The sequence below is a fragment of the Pelodiscus sinensis genome, chromosome 4 (genome assembly GCF_049634645.1).
Source record: "Pelodiscus sinensis isolate JC-2024 chromosome 4, ASM4963464v1, whole genome shotgun sequence".
NCBI lineage: Eukaryota > Metazoa > Chordata > Testudines > Trionychidae > Pelodiscus > Pelodiscus sinensis.
In genome coordinates this window covers 122,689,435-122,709,367 of record NC_134714.1, presented here as the reverse complement: position 1 = coordinate 122,709,367, position 19,933 = coordinate 122,689,435, and the positions used below count along the sequence as shown (strand labels likewise).

Here is a 19,933-nt window from a genome sequence, read left to right as displayed (position 1 = left end):
ACTGGCAAAACCCCGAGCCGGAAAAAAGCGGCAGCCATGTTCATGCAAATGCCGCGGGAGATATTTAAATCCCCCGCGGAATTTGCAATTCCGAAGTGTCTCATTAGCATCCCTTTTCCGGAAAAGGGTGCCAGTGTAGACACAGCCCCTGATTTTTCTGGAGACTGAGGTGAGGCTGACCGGTTATAGTTTTCTGGATTGTCCTTCTTCCCTTTATTGATCATAAGCAATATATTTATTCTCCTCCATAGTTATCTGTCCAAATTTCCAATTCTTGTAAGCTTCTTTTTTTGTGTTTAAGCTCTCCAAGGATTTCACTGTTAAGCCAAGCTGGTCGCCTACCATATTTGCTTTTCTTACTGCACATCGGGATGGTTTAAATAAGACTTCTTTAAAATACTGCCAGCACTCCTGGACTCCTTTCCCATTCATGTTAGCACACTAGGGGTCCTGCCCATCAGTAGCCTGAGGAAGTCAGTCTGCTTTTCTCAAATCCAGGGTCTGTATTTTGCTGATCTCCTTTGTTCAGGACCCTGAAATCAACCATCTCATGATCACTGCTTCCCAGTTTGCCACCACATCTACTTCCCCAACTAATTCTTCCTTGATTGTGAACATCATGTCTTGCTGCGCATGGCCCCTGATTGGTGCCTTCAGCACGTGCACAAGGAAGTTGTTCCCTACATTCTCCAATAACTTCCTCGATTGTCTGATTACTGCAGTTTTGGTCTCCAAACAGATGTCAGGGTGATTAAAGTCCCCCATGAGAACCAGGGCCTATGATCTGGAAGCTTCTGTTAGTTGTCTAAAGAAAGCCTCGTCTGCCTCATCCACCTCATATGGTGGTCTATAGCAGACACCAAATATGACATTACCTCTGTTGCTCCTGCTTCTAAACTTAACCTAAAGACTCTCAACAGGTTTTTCTCCCTCTATATAGTGGAGCAATTATACTGCTGTCTTATATACAGTGCAACTCCTCCTCTTTTTCTACCCTGCCTGTTTTTCCTGAACAGTTTATACCCTTCTATGACAGTTCTCCATTAATGTGAGTCATCCCACCAAGTCTCCATTATTCCAATCAAATCATAGTTCGTGGACTGTGCCAGGAGTTCTAATTCTTCTTACTTATTTCCCAGGCTTCTTGCATTCATGTACAGATACCTTAGGTAACTAGCTGATTGCCCAGCCTTCTCCACATGAATCAGGGGTCCTCCTCTGTTGCACCTTCCTCCTTGTATTTCTTCCCAGTATCCCACTTCCCAACTTACCTCAGGGGTTAGGTCATCATCTCCCGACGATCCTAGTTTAAAGCTCTCCTCACTATGATTGTAACCCTGCCTGAGAAGATGCTCTTTCCTCTCTTCATTAGGTGGATCCCTTCTCTTTCTAGCAATCCTTGTGCCCAGAACAGCATCCCATGGTCGAAAAATCTAAAGCCTTTTCTCCGACACTATCAATGCAACTATGCATTTACTTCCAAAATTCAATGATCACTACCTGGACCTTGTCCTTCAAGAGGGAGGATGGACAAGAACACCGTTTGCACCTCAAATTTCTTGATCCTTCTTACCAGCACTACATAATCTGCAGTGACCCGCTCAAGGTCATTTTTGGCAGTATCGTTAGTTTCTACATGGAGAAGTAGGAATGGGTAGCTGTCTTAAGGTTTGATCAGTCTCAGAAGACTTTCAGTAACATCCTGAATTCTAGCTCCGGGTAAGCAGCACACTTCTCAAGATTCCCTGTCTGGACGGAAGTAAACAGTGTAGATCACATCATCTGCTTCTGAGCTGAGTATGCCAGAAAAGTGCCAAAAACACCCATTCAGCATTCACAAGTACTGTCTAAAAAATATAAAGTCTTATGAAAATGTAAAAAATAAGGTGGTCATGCAATCTGAGTTAATGAGGACAGTCATGAAGCCCCAGTGTCCCAAGAATATCTTTCATACAACCTGAAGTCTTCCAGTTTTTCATTTAATCAGAAAATTTGTTTATTTATAATTTCAAAATGTTCAAATGCTATGCCAAATACAATTTGTTGTGTGATTATCAGAAATTACAGTTTAGTGGAATAACAAGTGCTTAATATGAAAAATAGGATTTGGAGTGAAAAGAAAAATTGAATGAATGTAGATGCTGTCAAAGCTATTTTTTGTCTGACATTTGTTCCGTCTTTCAGAATAAACTCATTCAGTGTTCTGATTTGCTTTGAAAAAAACTTCTACTCTGAAAAATATTTATTAGTTGCTATTGCATTGGAAACTGGCAGTAGCAATACCATCATGCATTTGAAATAAAAATAGACTTTTTCCTTTCATATGAGTATCCTGTGACCCTAAAAATAACCATAGAAAAGTAGCCTCTTGACTTCGAAAATAGGGTTATCTTAATGAGAGATGTTACACTTTAAGTATTGTCGTGCCTTATATAAATCCTAGCAATGTTAAAGCATAATAAAAATAAGTGTTGAATTTTTTGGGGTTCCTATGTTTAAGAAAATTATTTTAGAATATAACTACCTCCTTTCTTTAAATAATCGCAATCAATATTTATCATGTTTTGGTCTCTGTCATTACTTTCGTAAAGGAAATTTTTATTATATTTTGGCCTCTGACATTACTTTTCTGGGAAGTAGCAATGGAAATACAATAAATGTAAGTACAATATTAGTCTACATTGTTAGTTTTATGATTGTTTGAAAAAACCCTTCTGCTCTGCAAAATTCCAATGAAATCTAAACATCTATTACCATTATGTTTGTTTAGTTACTGAATGCTCATAAGTGTAGTAAGTTCCATACGTTCTGTACTGTTTCATTTAAACCTACAATGAATCTGCTTGTGATTTTTAGAAAAAAGCAAGGCTCCTTTGCTATGACTATGGAGATGTTATATGTGAGGAACATGAAATGCCACAAGGAATTCATCTAATTATTTCTGGAATGACAAAGGTACAATATATTTACTGTTCAAAATGTATTGTGAAATTTACATTGGTAGTCTCAAGGGAAATAAAATGCTGGGTGTTATCCTTTTAAACGCTATTTGAAAATTTTCAAAGTACACCTTAATTAAGTTGTCTTCCTAGATCTTGGAATTGCTCACCTGTCATGTGAACTCTGGAATAATTAATAACAGTTTGTCTTGCTGAAGCCGTGCACTTCAGTACATATGGACATGGAAGGATAATAAAGAGGCAATAGGTTCTGTATGCAAAATTCCTATTGTCAGCAGATGGGGGAAAAAATCTTACAAATGCTGATCTCAGTGAGTTTGTTACTATTTCCTTCCAGACGTAAGGGTTTTTCTGCTTACTGATAAGTTAGTATTAACTGTTCTTGGGTAAGGAGCACTCTTCTAAGGGGTATACTGCTTTCTACCTGAGGGTTTAGAAGCTCTCCTACAGCCAAAATCTTAAGATCTGACCAAATGAACAAACATAAAACATCCTCTAGAATTTCTGTAGCTTCTAAACATTGTATGTAAGTATCATGATTTTTTTTTAATTCAATTTGTAACACGGTGTTCTTAAAATTACAAAGAAGGGCTATCTCCTTTAGTATGTCATTATGATATCCTCTCAGCTCCACCTCCTTTATCAGGGAGCCTTCTCATGAGAATTTAGTAAGGCAGAAGTTGCCTCCACAATTTTTTGCAAATAAAAGAATATGTTCTATCCTCTCACCAAGAGAGTTTTATGTTAAGCATTTTCTCATTCTAAAGAAATATTGGAGACTTTTGCAGATTCTTTGGCAGAAGTCTCAATAGGCTGCTTAAAAATACATTTTAAAAAATGATTCCTATATGGCAAGGGTTGGCAACCCCTGGTACATGTGCCACAAGTGGCATATGAGCCCATTTTTATTGGCACACAGGGTGGGAGCTCAGTCCTGCCCCTTCCTCCCACACAGCAGGGAGCTCATGCTGGGACTCCGTGTGCCTCGCCTGCCTCCCTCCCCCAGCAGGAAGCACCAGCTCCAGCTTCCCGCTGGGGAAAGTAGGCGAGAGAGGCACACACATGCATTCCTGGGGCTGCATCCTGCTTTGGGAGTTGGCGGGGCTAGGAATGCTCTGCAGAGCCAGGGCTAGGCGGCTGACACCATGCTGCTCCCCTCAGGTTCTGTGCAGAGGGGAGAGACCATTCTCCGGTGCCTCGCTGTGCCTGACCAGGCTGGAAACAGGCCTGAGCAGCCCCGGGCTCTTCCTGCCCCAACCCTGGAGCCATAGCCTGCAGCCAAAGGGCTGGGCTGGGCAGGGAAGAAACTCTGTCCCCTGCCCGCCTCTCCTCACCCTAGTGCTGCTCCTAGGGGGCTAAGAGTCCCAGCACCACTGCCCTGCCAGTGAATACGCTGGGGCACAGGGCTGTGGGGGGGAGCGGGAGGGAGGGGGCAGGGGTTGCACTGAGGGACATGGGGTGATGCAAGGGATCAGGCGAGGGGATCATGGGGCTGAGGGGAGCAAGGCTGGAGCATAGGGAAGATGTAAGGGGGAGATACAGTTTTACTTTGTGGAAGCTGCACTTTCCTTTACTCCCCGCTTTTTTGCCTCCCTCCCCAACTAGCTATTTGGCAGCATTCTTATCCTCTCACCTTTTCTGCATTATTCCTCCAATCCCACCCCCAAACTTCCTCTTGTACCCTCTTTCCACACTCTCTCCTGCTGCCAAACTCCCTTCCCGACCCTACCTTTCTCACCTCCTACTGCCCCTCACCTCTCACTTAGATCCTGTGCTCCCATCCCTATCCCACTTGCTGGCAGCCCTGTCCCGCACATTGAATCCCTCATTTTTGTTCCAACCCCAGAGCCTAAGAGGGTCCACAAAATCCACTAACTCTGGAACCCCAGAAAAGTAAATCTGTCATATGGGAAGCCCTGAACCTCAGTCCTCCCTATCATTTCCCTTCACCCCATGGGGGCTGGAGTGCCAGAATAGTGAAGTGTTTCAGCTGGGGGCCACATCAATAGGGTTGGGGATTTTGGGAGGAGTTTTTTGCTTCTCATTTGAGTGGTCCCCAACTGATTTTTCTATGGGTCAGTGACCCCGACTCCAAAAAGATTCCCCACCCCTGCCATAAATAAAGAAAACATTGAAATCTTTTGTATTTGACATAATATTTTCCTTTATTTAAAATGAAGTTTGATAAACTAACACAAGAAAGTTAAAACGCTTAATCTGTTTAATAATTTAAATTAACCCATTCTCCCCAGCTGCAGCACTAGCAAAATGTCTCAGGTGTAATTGTGTAATTAACACTGAGTTTCCATTAGCAACTTGTGATCTGTGGAAAGGTTTGAATTGACTCAAATGGTACACAGGGCATGTGGTGGAGACAGCGTCTTCCTCCCCTAATAGAGCAGCACAGCCCAAGGCAGGAGGGTTAAATCTTGGCATGCAACTTTGGAAAGGTTGCAGACTCCTGCTATATGGTGACCAGTGCCAGATTTATGCACAAGCTAAGGGCAGGTCTATTAAACTAGAAAGTCCGCTTAAGAGATGCAACTCCAGCTGTGTAAATAAAGTAGCTGGAGTAGACCTATCTTAAGCCAAATGTCTCTGGTTGCCCCGCAACGGGAGGTCAATGGGCAAAATTCTTCTGCAGACTCTCCTCACTCCTCATGACTACAAGGAATTCCAGAGTCAACGAGGGCGCCCTTAGCATTTGATATAGCAGGTCCTTATTAGACCTGCTTTCCAGGCTGTTTCCCACTCTGGCACCCTTAGGACAGGGTCAGACATAAGAACAGGCTTAAGATGCTTAAAAGCTTCCTAACACTTCCCAGTCCATTTAACTGCATTTGGTTGTTTTTTTGTTTGTTTGTTTGTTTGTTTGTTTTTGTCAACTCTGTCAATGGTGCAGTGGTCTGACTGTAGTGGGGTACAAGTCACCTTTAATATCCTGCCAAGCCTAAGAATGATTGGACCTGGTTTTTTGACTTAGGGACAGGCCAGTTTTGGATAGTTTCTACTTTAGCCTGTAGTCCCTTGACCCACCTGATGTCCCAAGCCAGTTTAGGCCTGTTTGATGCTTCCTAGCATTGTGTAGCCTGAAAGTGAGAACATTACATTCGTACAGCCCTACATGTGTAATGAAGGCTGATCTTTCCTTGGCTAACTCATCCAGAGGTACTTGCCAGTATTCCTTGGTTAAGTCTAGGGTGGAGATTAACTAGGTGTGTCCCAATTTCTCCAGTAGCTCATCTGTGCATGGCATTGGTTAATTGTCTGGGCGAGTTACAGCATTTAACTTATGGTAGGCCATGCAAAAGCAGATTTCTCCATCCAATTTGCAGAATTAGGACCACTGAAGAGGCCCATGTACTTTCAGAGGTGCGAATTACACCTGTCTCTAATACGTCCTTGATCTCCTCCTCTGTAGCAGCTTTGGCTGAAGGAGCCATCCAGTAGAGATGGGCTCTGATTGCGTGAGCTTCACCTGTGTTATTGGAGTGGTAAACCCATTCAGTTCATCCTGGGGTGTCTGAAAACATTGGTGCAAAGCTGGTGCACAATTCCTAGATCTGCTATTGCTGCTCATGGCTTAGGCTCATGGAGAGTGTTACCTCTTTGACGCCACGCTTGCCTTTCCCGTCATAGTAGGCTCCTTCAGGCCACTCAGCATCATCTCTCTCGTGGGCTATGAACTGAAGAACTTTGAATTCTCAGGAATAAAAGGGCTTGAGAGAATTAACATGATATATCTTAGTCTTAATGTTAGGGTCTGGGAATACTATGAGATAATTAACTTCTACTATGCGCTCTCATACCATGAATGGTCCATCCCACAGTGCTTCCATCTTACTGGCCAGGAGCACCTTTAAGGCCATGACTTGCTCACCTACCTTCAAGGAACACTCTCTGGCATGTTTATCATATCAGGTCTTCTGTTCTTGCTGAGTATTCTGGAAGTTTTGTTGAGCAAGGGCTAAAGAGTCTCTGATAGTATTTTGCAGTTTCCCTACAAAATCCATGTAGTAAGAAGAGGACCTGAAACAAAACCCCATATAGCACAGGGCTAGTTTGAGGCCTGAGGCCTAGCTAACAATGGACAAAATTAGGCTAATATAAAGCAAAGCTAAACTGTGAGCATGAGGCAGGCCCCTGCTCACAGAACTTGGCATGAACAGGGCTGAGAATATAAAACACTAATTGGTAATGGGACCAGGCGTACAATAGTAATTGGTACTGGTCATAAGATGAAAGCACATTCCAAAAGGATGGTACTACCTGCTCATTAAAAAAGACCTTGGTACCCACACTCCCCACAGATACCAATCCAGGTTCAGGAGAGGGTCTAAAACTACAGCATGATGAATAAAGACGTTATAATTGAACCACGAAGTACAGGATGATGGGTAGTATCTAAGTAGCATCAAAAGGTGGTAATCTGAAACGTCAGGAGTGATGTATAACTTGTTTGGTGGTGTCTTGGAGGGGCAGTCTTTGTCCGGACAAGGGGGCAGTGTGACCTCCCGCTGACAGAGCTGTGTGCATTGTTACAGGTACATATGCATAGTGATTTGGTAAATTCTACTAACAACTATTACTGTACTTCGCTTAACAATAATCCTGGCTGGGCACCTTCAATCCTTATCTGATTTGTGCTCTTTGGGGGTCTCTCTCGGAGTCTGTTGTGTTGACTAATTGCACAAGTCAACACAGTATACATAATTGAGCACAAACGCATGCAGCCTTCTGGTTATCATCATTGACAAAGCAAAAGACCTGTCAGAACATTACACCAATACATCCTAACAGACTACAATCCAAAATTTTCAGAAGGGTAGCCGAGTTAGTCTATACAGGCAGTCCCTGACTTACGCAGATCCGACTTATGTCGGATCCGCAGTTACGAACGCGGCTTTTCTCGCCCTGGAGGACACGGACTGTGGGACCTCGCGGTCCTGCCGCCCGTGTACTCCGGGGCGAGAAAAGCTGCTCCGCGTCTCCCTGGTCTGCAGACCAGGAAGACGCAGAGCAAAGCCACGGAGGGGCTCGGGCAGCCGGGCAGCCCAGGCGCGCCTGAGCTGTCCCGCCACCGGCTTCCCCCGCGGCTTTGCAAAGCCACGGAGGGGCTGGGGCTGTGGGGCAGCCCAGGCGCACCTGGGCTGTCCCGCTGCAGGCGTGCTCCAAGGCTTTACTCCCCGTCTCCCTGCAGACCAGGGAGACGGGGAGAAAAGCCCCGGAGCACGCCCGCAGGGGGACAGATCAAGCGGGCCCGGGCTGTCCCGCTGCGGGCGTGCTCCAAGGCTTTGCTCCCCGTCTCCCTGGTCTGACAAGCAGACCAGGGAGATGGGGAGCAAAGCTTCAAAGCATGCCAGCAGTGAGACAGCACGGCGCGCCTGGACTGTCCCGCTGCCCGCGTGCTCTGTGTCTTTGCTCCGTGTCTCCCAGGTCAGCAGACCAGGGAGACGGAGCAAAGCCGTGGAGGACTTGGGCGTCCCCACCCCCATCTCCCTGGTCTGCTGGGGGGGGCGGGGTGCAGCTAGTGCCCCCCCCCCAGCAGACCAGACTTTTCTTGCCTACCCCTGGGGTAGAGCAGCTGGGGGCTGCCGGGTTGGTCCCGCAGCGCTGCTCCGGACCAACCCGGCAGCACCCCAGCTGCTCTGCCCCAGGAGTCCTGATTCAGCCACTGCTGGTCAGTTTCAGCAGCGGCTGACTTGGGGACGCCTGGGGCAGAGCAGCTGGGGTGCTGCTGAGTTGCTCCAGTAGCGCCGAGGAGCCACGCTACTGGAGCAACCCAGCAGCACCCCAGCTGCTCTGCCCCAGGCGTCCCCAAGTCAGCCGCTGCTGAAACTGACCAGCGGCTGACTACAGGAAGCCAAAGGCAGAGTTGCTGTGCCCCAGGCTTCCTGGAATCAGCCGCTGATCAGTTTCAGCAGCAGCTGACGTGGGGACACCTGGGTTTCTTAAGTTGAATCTGTATGTAAGTCAGAACTGGCGTCCAGATTCAGCCGCAGTTGAAACTGATCAGTTTCAGCAGCAGCTGACGCCAGTTCCGACTTACATACAGATTCAACTTAAGAACAAACCTACAGTCCCTATCTTGTACGTAACCCGGGGACTGCCTGTAATTGGAAAAACTTAAAAAACAATGAATATTCTAGCAGCACCTTTAAGAAGTGGGTTGTGCCCACGAAAGCTCATGATACCATCTACATGTTTTGTTAGTCTTTAAGGTGCTGCTAGACTTTTGGGTTTTTTTTAAGTTTTTACAGCCCAAAATGTTAGTTCCTGGAGAAGGGGTAGCTCCCTCCCATTGCTGTGTCACTAACTGCAATGGCCACTCAACCTCACAGCCATAAACAATTTCAACAGGTGAGAATGCCAAACTGGGATGGGGTACAGCTCTGTAGGCAAACAGTAACTGCTGCAACACCAGCTCTCATTCGAGTGTTCATTTACAAATATGTGTATCATAGCTCCGAAAGTTCTATTAAATTTCTCCTCCAGGCCATTTGTCTCAGGAATGGCAACCAAGTGATTCACCCCATGAATTTCCCAAAGAAGTTCCATGGTCCCTGCCAGGAAGTTAGTTCCTGAATCTGTAAGGAATGTACCCTGGCAAAAGTATCTGTTAGTGCCTGGCACAAGCTCTTGGTTGTGGTGTTCCCTAGAGCTACTGCTTCAGGCCATCGGGTGGCAAAATCCATGAAAGTCAGTATATAATGTTTTCCTCTGGATGTCCTTTTAGAGAAATGACCCAGAATATCCACAGCCACACACTGGAACGGAACCTCTATTATGATGAGTGGCTGGAGAAGTACCTTGATCTGATCTTGGGGCTTTCCCCTCTGTTGGCACACCTCATAAGACCAGACATAACTAGACATATTCTTGCCCATTCTCTCCCAATGGAATGACTTTCCGAATTGGTGTTTGATTCTGTATACCCCAGCATGACCACTAGGGTGGTCATGGACTAAGCTTAAGAGCTTTTCCCTGAACCTAGTTTATTTATTTATTTGAAATATTTTTACCCCGCCTCTCTATTTAAAATATTCTAATCAGCTTACAATTTTTTTTTAAAGCATGGGTAAAAAGAGTGGCCTTGGCCTGGCACCAAAACAGTGCCTATATTGGCACCAGGCAAATGTCCTGGGAGAGAGAATTCCATAGACTAGGGGCAAAGGCTGAGAAGGCCCTGCTCTGCATGGATGTCAACCTTATCTTCATAAGTGGAGGAACATGGAGCAGAGCCTCCCCAGCTGACCTCAGTCCCTGAGCAGGTTTGTATCGGAAGACACAGTCCTTGAAATACCCCAGTCCAAACCCATTTAGGGCTTTATAAGTCATAATGAAGACCTTGAATTGTGCCTGGAAACATACAGGAAGTTAGTCCAGCTGCCTGAGCACTGGCATAATGTGCTCTGTATAATGAGTATTAGTTAAAACTCAAGCAGCCACATTTCAATCAGGATGTGACAAGAGCATGAATCACTGTCATTCTTATTCAGGAAGGCCACAACTGGTGGATCAGCCAAAGCTGCCCAAAAGTACTCCTGGCCACCGAGGAAATCTGGTTTTCAGATGTTAAAAAAGAGTCCAGAGACTCCCAAGCTGTGTACCTGTTCCTTCAGGGGAGTGTGACTCCATCCAGAACAGGTAATGTTGGGAATAATTCTTGGACACACTGGGTGCAGGTGAAAACAAGCAGAGGATTTATTGGTTCACACAGCTGGTAGAGTACTCATCAGGAGTTAATCCGGTGAGCACTAACTTAACAAAAACATGCATTAGATTATATAGGTAGCAGATGGATGGAGGAGAAGTAATTTGATAGGTCTAACAGCGGAAGTGAGATATTCACATAAGCCAGTGGTCTACAACAGTTACACAGCATCTCCGCCCATTACCAATTTAACATGTTATCACTAATACAAATAGTTATTTCTAACAAGCTAAATAAGCCAACATAAAGGCATGTTGATGGTCATCTTGTCGGACGGAAATATAATGTGTCTCCTGTGGGGGTGGTATTGCCTTGGCATGATCTTTGGGATCCAAGCTTATTTTCTAGGAACAAAGCAGACAACGAAAAACAATCCCGCACGGTTGTTTGGTTGTTTGGTACCGGCCTTATCAAAGTGAGGCCCTTTTGGAATGTGATTGCCAGGGGAACCAAGGTCACAGTAACTGCTGTACTGTATGCTTTTCAGGCTTGGTCTGATACTTTCAGATTTGAGTTTGTCAGTTCGCAGCAAGATACCATGGGCTGCCTCAATTTACCTACAGGTAACACACCACATTGCCGGACAGATGGTTTCCTGATCCACAGAACCTTGGTCTTATCTGGATTCAGCTTCAGCCTATTCAACTACATCCAGTTCATCACTGCCTCCAGACACTGGTTCACATTGATTGTCACTGTACCTGGATCCAATGTCACATATTGATGGTTCCAGCTACATATTGATGGCACCATGCTCTAAGTCTTACGACCTCTCCCGGTGGTTTCATGTATATGTTAAACAACATAGAAGACAAGAGGGAACTTTGTGGGACACCGTAGCATGGTCGCCACAGAGTCGAGCAGCAGCCCCCAAGCTCCACCTTCTGAAAGCATCCTGACAGGTAGGACCAGAACCACTGCAAGAAAGTGTTTTCAACACCTAGCTCCACCAGGTGCTCCAGAAGGATATCATGATTGATGGTTTTGAAAGTCACCGAGAGGTCCAAGGGAATCAACAAGGAAGCACTCCTCTTGTCTGTCTCCTGGCGTAGGTTGTCTACCAGGGCAACCAAGGCAGTTTTGGTTCCAAAACCAGGCCTGAAGTCAGACTGAAATGGATCTAAATAATCTGTTCCAAGAAAGCTTGGAGTTGCAATGCCATCACCGCTTAAGTACCTTGCCCAAGAAAGACATTTTAGCAACTGGGCAATAGTTATTCATATCACGTTGTGGTCCAGGGAAGGCTTCTTGAGGAATGGCTTTAGCACTGCCTCTTTCAAGGTGGCAGAAACTGTCCCAGATCTAAAAGAGGCACTAATAAACCCTTGGATCCAACCAGTCATCCCTTCTTGGCTTGATTTAATAAGCCACAAAGGGTAGGGATCGAGCAAACACGTGGTCAGTCACGCTCCTCCAAGCACCTTGTCCACATCCGTGGTCTGCAAAAGCTGAAACTGATCCAAAGAAAAACTACAGGGCATTGCGCTCAACACATTCCGTACCCCTCTTGCATGATAGCCAGAGTACAAGTAATTTCTCTGCAAAGTGCTTTGTAAACAAGTAACAGTGGATTGTTGAAAACTCCTCTATTTCATCATGAGGCTGTAAGAGGCCCCACACCACTCAAAACAGTTCTGCCAGACAGCACTGTGCAGACAGATGTGGGTGGAGAAGTAACTCTTTGCTGTCAGTGCTGCCACAAAATAGGCTCACAATTCGGCTTTAACCCGCAGTCAGTTGGACTTGGTTTGAGTTCTCCTCCAGCAGTGCTCTAGCCATTGCACAGACCGTTTCACCGCCTGCAACTCTCCAGAAAACCACAGGGCAAACTTGGTTCAACTAGCCTGAAAATGGCACTTAGTAGCAATTATGTCCACCACCCAGGATACCTTGATGTTCCATATATCGACCAGGGCATCAACAGGAACACTAGACATTAATGGTTGAACAATCCCTCAGAGATCTCAGGAAACTTTCTGGATCCATCAGTCTCCGATGACAGACCATCTTAATTGGTTCCCCACCTCTGCGGAGGGGGAGATCAGAAAATAGTCTAAATTTGACCTGATAGTGATCAGTCCATGACAAAGGGAGTCAAGTATCAGGGGGTAGCCGTGTTAGTCTGAATCTACAAAAGCGGCAAGGAGTCCTGTGGCACCTTATAGACTAACTGAAGTGTTGGAGCATAAGTTTTCGTGGGCAAAGACGCCCTTCATCAGATGCATGTAGTGGAAATTTCCAGAGGCAGGTATAAATATGCAGGCCAAAATCAGGCTGGAGATGACAAGGTGGATCCAATCAGGGAGGATGAGGCCCACTTCTAGTAGCTGATCTGGAGGTGTGAATTCCAAGAGAGGAGAAGCTGCTTTTGTAGTTAGCAAGCCATTCACTGTCTTTGTTTAATCCAGATCTGCAATTGTGTGTCTAGGGAGATTGAAGTGTTCTCCTACAGGTTTTTGTATGTTGCCATTCCTAATATCTGATTTGTGTCCATTGATTCTTTTACGTAGGGACTGTCCAGTTTGGCCAATGTATATAGCAGTGGGGCATTGTTGGCACAAGATGGCATATATTACGTTAGTAGATGTGCAGGAGAATGAACCAGTGACAGTATGGCTGATCTGGTTAGGTCCTGTGATGGTGTTACTGGTGTACATATGTGGGCAGAGTTGGCACCGAGGTTTGTTGCATGGATTGGTTCCTGAGTTAGAGTTATTATGGTGCGGTGTGTAGTTTCTGGTGAGAATATGCTTCAGCTTGGCGGGTTGTCTGTGGGCAAGGACTGGCCTGCCTCCCAAGGCCTGTGAAAGCGAGGGATCATTGTCCAGGATGGGTTGTAGATCACTAATGATGTGTTGGAGAGGTTTTAGCTGAGGACTGTTGGTGATGGCCAGCGGTGTTCTGTTGGTTTCTTTCTTGGACTTGTCCCGTAGCAGGAGGCTTCTGGATACACGTCTGGCTCTGTCAATCTGTCTCCTCACTTCCTCCTGTGGGTATCGTAGTTTACAGAATGCTTGTTGAAGATCTTGTAGGTGTAGGTCTCTGTCTGAGGGGTTGGAGCATATGCGGTTGTACCTCAGTGCTTGGCTGTAAATAATGGATCATGTGGTGTGTCCGGGATGGAAGCTGGAGGCATGCAGGTAAGCATAGCAGTCAGTAGGTTTTCGGTATAGGGTGGTATTGATGTGACGTCACTTATTTGCACCGTGGTGTCAAGGAGGTGGACCTCCCGTGTAGACTGGTCCATGCTGAGGTTGATGGTGGGGTGGAAGCTGTTGAAATAGTGGTGAAATTCTTCCAGAGTCTCCTTCCCATGGGTCCAGATGATGAAGATGTCATCGATGTAGCATAGGTAGAGAAGGGGCATAAGTGGACGAGAGCTAAGGAAACGTTGTTCCAGGTCAGCCATAAAAATGTTGGCGTATTGTGGGGCCATGCGAGTGCCCATAGCAGTGCCACTGGTCTGGAGGTATATATTGTCACCAAATCTGAAATAGTTGTGTGTGAGGATAAATTCACAGAGTTCAGCCACCCGTTGTGCTGTGGCATCATCAGGGATACTGTTCCTGACAGCTTGTACTCCATCTGCATGTGGGATGTTTGTGTAGAGAGCCTCTGCATCCATGGTGGCCAGGATGGTGTTTTCTGGAAGATCACCAATGCATTGTAGTTTTCTCAGGAAATCCGTAGTGTCACGGAGGTAACTGGGAATGCTGGTGGCATAGGGTCTGAGTAGAGAGTCTACATAGCCAGACAGTCCTTCAGTGAGAGTGCCAATGCCCGAGATGATGGGGCGTCTGGGATTTCCAGGTTTGTGGATCTTGGGTAATAGATAGAACAATCCTGGTCGGGGCTCTAAGGGTGTGTCGATTTGTTCCTGTGCTTGTGTAGGGAGTGTCCTGAGCAGATAATGCAGTTTCTTAGTGTATTCCTTAGTGGGATCTGAGGAAAGAGGCCTATAGAATTTGGTATTGGAGAGTTGTCTGGCAGCCTCCTTTAGGTAGTCAGGCCTGTTCATGATGACAACAGCACCTCCTTTGACAGCCTCTTTGATTATAATGTCAGAATTGTTCCGGAGGCTGTGGATGGCATTGCGTTCTGCACGACTGAGGTTACCAGGCAAGCGATGCTGTTTTTCCACAATTTCTGCCTGTGCACGTCGGCAGAAGCATTCTATGTAGAGGTCCAGATTGTCATTTCGGCCCTCAGGAGGAATCCATGTGGAGTTCTTCTTCTTGTGCTGTTGGTGTGAAGGTATCTGTGTGTCAGTGCACTGTTCAGTGTTGTGTTGGAAGTATTCCTTGAGACAGAGACGGCGAAAGTAGGCTTCCAAATCACTGCAGAACTCTATCATGTTAGTGGGGGTGGTGGGGCAAGAAGAGAGTCCCTGAGATAGAACAGACTCTTCTGCTGGGCTGAGTGTGTAGTTGGAAAGATTGACGATATTGCTGGGTGAGTAAGGGGTACCACTGTTGTGGCCCCATGTGGTAGGTAGGATTTTAGACAGCTTACAGTCCTTTTTCCTCTGCAGAGAAGTGAAGTGTGTAATGTAGATCTCCTGTCGTATTTTAGTAAAGTCCATTTGTGGGTAAGGTTGGTGTTTTATGAGAGACTCCAGATTGGAGAGCTCTTTTTCGATGTTTTCCTGTTTGCTGTACAGGATGCTGATCAGGTGGTTCCTCAGTTTTTTAGATAGTGTATGGCATAATCTCTCACTGTAGTCTCTCACTGTGTAACCACATCCCTTATGCTGAAATCTCTATCCAAAAGATTAGATGGAGCATATGACCTGCCACATTTGTGGGGGCAGTTATTTCTTGGGAGAGTCCTAAGTTTGTCATGGTGGCCATGAAGTCTCAAGCTGGACCAGACAGGACAGCCTAAGTGTGAATATTAAAATCACCCAAGACCAAAAGTCTCAGGGTCCGCAATGCAATGTCTGAGACCATCTTGGCCAGGTGGAACAGAGTATCTGTTGTGCAGTGAGGTGGGTGGCACACCCGCAGAACACCCAACTTATCCCAGCCACCCAGCACTAGGTACAGACACTCAAATCTAGTGCTTTGTTGGATCGGGGCTCTTGCCAGTGAAATGCAGGACTGGATGAGGATTTGAACCTCAATTCTCCCTGCTCCTCCCCCCATGGGGCTGGAGCACCAGTGAAGTGAGGTGTCTTGGGGGTTACACATCATTGAGGATTGGGGCGTTTTGAAGGGTTGTTTTTTGCTTCTCACTTGTGTGTTCCCCGTCTGATTTTTCTGTGGGTTAGTTGCTCCTGATCCAAAAAAGGTTCCTCACCTCTGCCATAAATAAAGACAACATTGAAACCTTTTGTGTTGGACATAATATTTAACTTTATTTAAAATGAAGTTTGGTAAACTAACATGAGAAAGTAAAAGTGCCCAGACCCCATCTGACTGCAGCGTCCTGTCCCCAGCCCCAATCCTGGGGCACGTCCTGCAGTCTAGCCCCCATTTGTCTACAGGAAGGGCTTGTGACAGCATCCCCACTCCTGCTGCAGCATGGGTAGGAGGGGAGACCACAATCCAGTTGTGATTCTGGCCTGGCCCCTCAATCAACTACTGCTGCCTGGGTGCAGCAACCCAGCCCTGGCCAATTAAGGTAATCCAGTACCAGGGCCCCCTCTCATACTGTACTTTCCACCCCTAGCAGGCTGCCCTGCCTCCTGCACCACCCACTTACCCCTGCCCTGAGCCCCTCATACATCCTAACTCTGACTCTTGCACCCCCCACATCCACAAACTAAGGGTGTTAAAATGCAGTTAATTGACTAGTCGGCTAGTCGACGGAATTTCAATCGACTGGTCGATAGGTACTTCCAGATTCCTCCTTTGAAATGTACACAAGCCCCAGTGGGAAATGCCGCAGGGAGCCAAGGATCAGATGGGGAGTCCCCTGCTGATTCCAGGCTCCATGGCTTTGAAATGCACAAGAGCCCCCGCTGGGGACTCTTGCATATTTCAAAGAATGCACCTGCGTGCAGCCCAGAGTCAGCGGGACTTCCCACTGGCCCCGGGCTGTACACAGAGTTCTGTATTCCTCCTTTGAAATGTACAAGAGCCCCAGTAAGGCCACCATTTCAAAGGACATGATCCCATGCTGATGATGATTGTTAAAAATGTATTAATTAAAATTAGATACCACCAGCAGAAGGCTTTTGTAGTGTGGACGCGCTTTTGTGCAACTAGTTTTTGCAGAAGATCTCTTCTGCAAACAGCTTCTTGCACAAAAAGCTTGCATTGTAGACGTAGCCTCAGATGATGAACCAGAACATGTTTGACAAAATGCAAAGAAGATACCAATCTGAGATTTCTATAAATAGCTACTGCACTTGATCTAAAGTTTAAGAATCTAAAGTGCCATCCACAATCTGAGAGGGACTAGGTGTGGAACACAATTTCAGAAGTCTTAAAAGCAGCACTCAGGTACAGAAACTACATAACCTAAAACACCAAAAAAGAAAATCAGCCTTCTGCTGGTGGTATCTAATTTGTATGAAGAAAATGAGCATGCATCAGTCTGCTGTGCTTTGGATTGCTATCGAGCAGAACCCATCATCAGCATGGACGCATGCCCTCTGGAATGATGGTTGAAGCATGAAGAGAAGAATCTTTAGCGTATCTGGCACGTAAGTATCTTGCAACACTGGCTACAATAGTTCCATTTGAATGCCTGTTCTCATCTTGAGGTGACATTGTAAACAAAAAGCAGATAACATTAGCTGCTGCAAAATGTAACCAGTCTTGTTTGCCTGAGCAATTGTCTGAACAAGATATAGGACTAAGTGGATTTATAGGCACTAAAGTTTTTCATTGTTTTATTATTGAATTTAGTTATGTTTGTACATAATTCTACAATTGTAAGCTAAAATTTCAAGATAGACATTGCAGTATAGTACTTGAGTTATGTGAACTGAAAAATACTGTTTCTTTTGCTTTTTAAAGGGCAAATATTTGTCATAAAAATAAAGTGAGCACTGTATACTTTGTATTCTGTGTTGAAATGGACATCAACATATTTGAAAATTTAAAAAACACCCACGTATATTTAAGTGGTATTCTATTATTGTTTAACCGTATGATTAATCAGAATTAATTTGTAATTGCTCGACAGCCCTACTAAGAAAGTAAAGGGGAGGCAAGGCTTGATGGAGAATTCTTAAAATGATAAGTTTATAACAGTTGAAATGACTCAGAACTTAACAAGTTGTACATATCACAAACTATTGTCGGTAACATAGAATTCTTTTCATAGTTCTTTTAGGACATTCACCATTTGTTGCTACGAGTTTGCACTTTTCTGATTAAAAATAACATTACTGACCTTATCAAAGAGCAGGTCTCCTTTTTGTATAAGATTTTATAAATGGGAATTCTCAACAGTAAGGTAAAGTCAGATTCTATGTGCATTGTAAGACAGCTGCTATAGTTAAGATATTTGGGGGAGAGGGGAAAGTGTATTGTTTCAAATTCCTTTCACATGAACAAAAAAAAATTAGAAAAAGAGAAATGCACTTGTCAAAGCTTTCTCACGAAATTGTATCATAATATCAAAATTGCATAAAACCATTAAAAAAGTATTACTACCAATTTGGGGAACTAACTGTAATCTTGCATACACATCTTTATCCTTCACTTTGCATTGATTATTATCCTTCTTATTGTAGTCAGTGATATTTATGATAAATCACTAGTCTTAGTCCAAAAATTCAGAAGGGCATTAAGACCTTAAGTAGGTTTTCTTGTATTGTACTGAATTTATTTTTTCCTGCGCACCATTCTAAGTCATCAGAATGATAAATACATGATGAATTATTATACCTTCTTTTTTTAAAAATATTTCTCATCCATTTTTGGAGATGGAGAGCACAGTCTCTTTGGCATTCTCAGTAACTGAGCTTCCACATAGACTCTACTGAATCTGATATGTCAAGTAGAGGTAAGATTGTGGCTGCTGAAGGGATATTAAACCTACATCATTGCACAGGCTAGTTATGTGAGCAGATACTTAGGGTTCTTCTTTGAGAGGCGTCCCTAGGGGTGCTCCACATTAGGTGCTGAGTATCCCAACGCCTCTGGACAGATTTTTGAATAGCAGTGCATTAGGGGGCTGTGCCTGCGTGGTGCATGGGCTTCCCCCGGTGCCATTGCGCATGGATGCCCCCCGCTCCCTCCTTCAGTTCCTTTCTATGGTCCCCGGCTTCCGACAGAACTTTGTAGTGCTCTCGCTAAAACTTTTTTCTTCACAATTTAATTGTTCATAGTTAACTGGTATTAGGTTTATTAGTAGTTTACTGTTGTTTAGCATTACTGTTAGTTTAAAAAAAAAGGCTCTGGTCTCGAACCGCCTTCAGAGCCATATGGCGGCATGGGCTCACCCAGCTTCAAACGCTGTGAGCTCTGCAACAATGCGATGTCTGCCCCTGACGGGCATGATAAATGTGTTAAGTGCCTGGGGCACGCTCACTCACAGAAGGACTTCCTGCACTGCGCTAAGCTAAAAACGCGAATGCGCAAGGACAGGAGCTCCAGCTTAAAATGCTCCTGTCAGACAAGGGCAAATGCCATGCCTCTGACCCAGGCTCAGAACAGAGTAATACATCAAAGAAGGACAAGCCTAACTCCTCAAAGAAAAGGGCAAGTTTGCTGCCTCAGCAGTCCCCAAAGAGGCACTTTGAAGGAAAATAGTCAGACCACTCAGATAAGAACCATCTGAGCAGAGGAGTAGCGAGGGTGTTATGTTCCTGGGGGCGAAGGCAAAATTGACATGCCCTCTCTCTCCCCCCCCCCCCCCACTGCAGCATGGTGGCTCCCTGAACCTGGCGCACGGCTGAGCCCAACTGTGGGAGGAGGGGGGGAGCTTGTACCACCTCTTACCCGACCCCCTCCAGTTTGGGGCTGGGCCCCACATGTACTAACCCTCTGGCAGAGGTGGGGGGGTCAGTCTGGGGGCAGAGAGGCAGGGAGGAGGCAGCTTCTGCTGGTGTCAGTGGGCAGAGAAGGAGAGTGGAGTGGGACTATATTGGCACCCCACTAGTGTGGCATCCAGGGGCAACTTTCTCCTCCCCACACCTTCCTCGCTACACCAGTGTAAATAATCCACTTCTTAGGATATTAATTGTTTCATGAATTACTGATTTTACTAACTACAGACATATAACTTATAAAGTTTTGTGGTTTACATTCTGTTAAATAATTTTTTCTCTTTAATTTGTTCATATCCCGTTATCATTAGGTTC

General features: G+C 45.4%; 1 protein-coding gene across 1 annotated transcript in view; it reads left to right on the top strand.

Moving 5' to 3' along the window:
* LOC112547202 (solute carrier family 9 member C1) overlaps nucleotides 1-19,933 on the top strand; it is a 384,930-nt gene that overhangs the window by 266,506 nt on the left and 98,491 nt on the right. Inside the window, exon 21 of the mRNA XM_025188925.2 lies at nucleotides 2,857-2,955. Coding sequence (XP_025044710.1) covers nucleotides 2,857-2,955 — 99 coding nt within the window. The remainder of the gene's footprint in view (nucleotides 1-2,856; nucleotides 2,956-19,933) is intronic.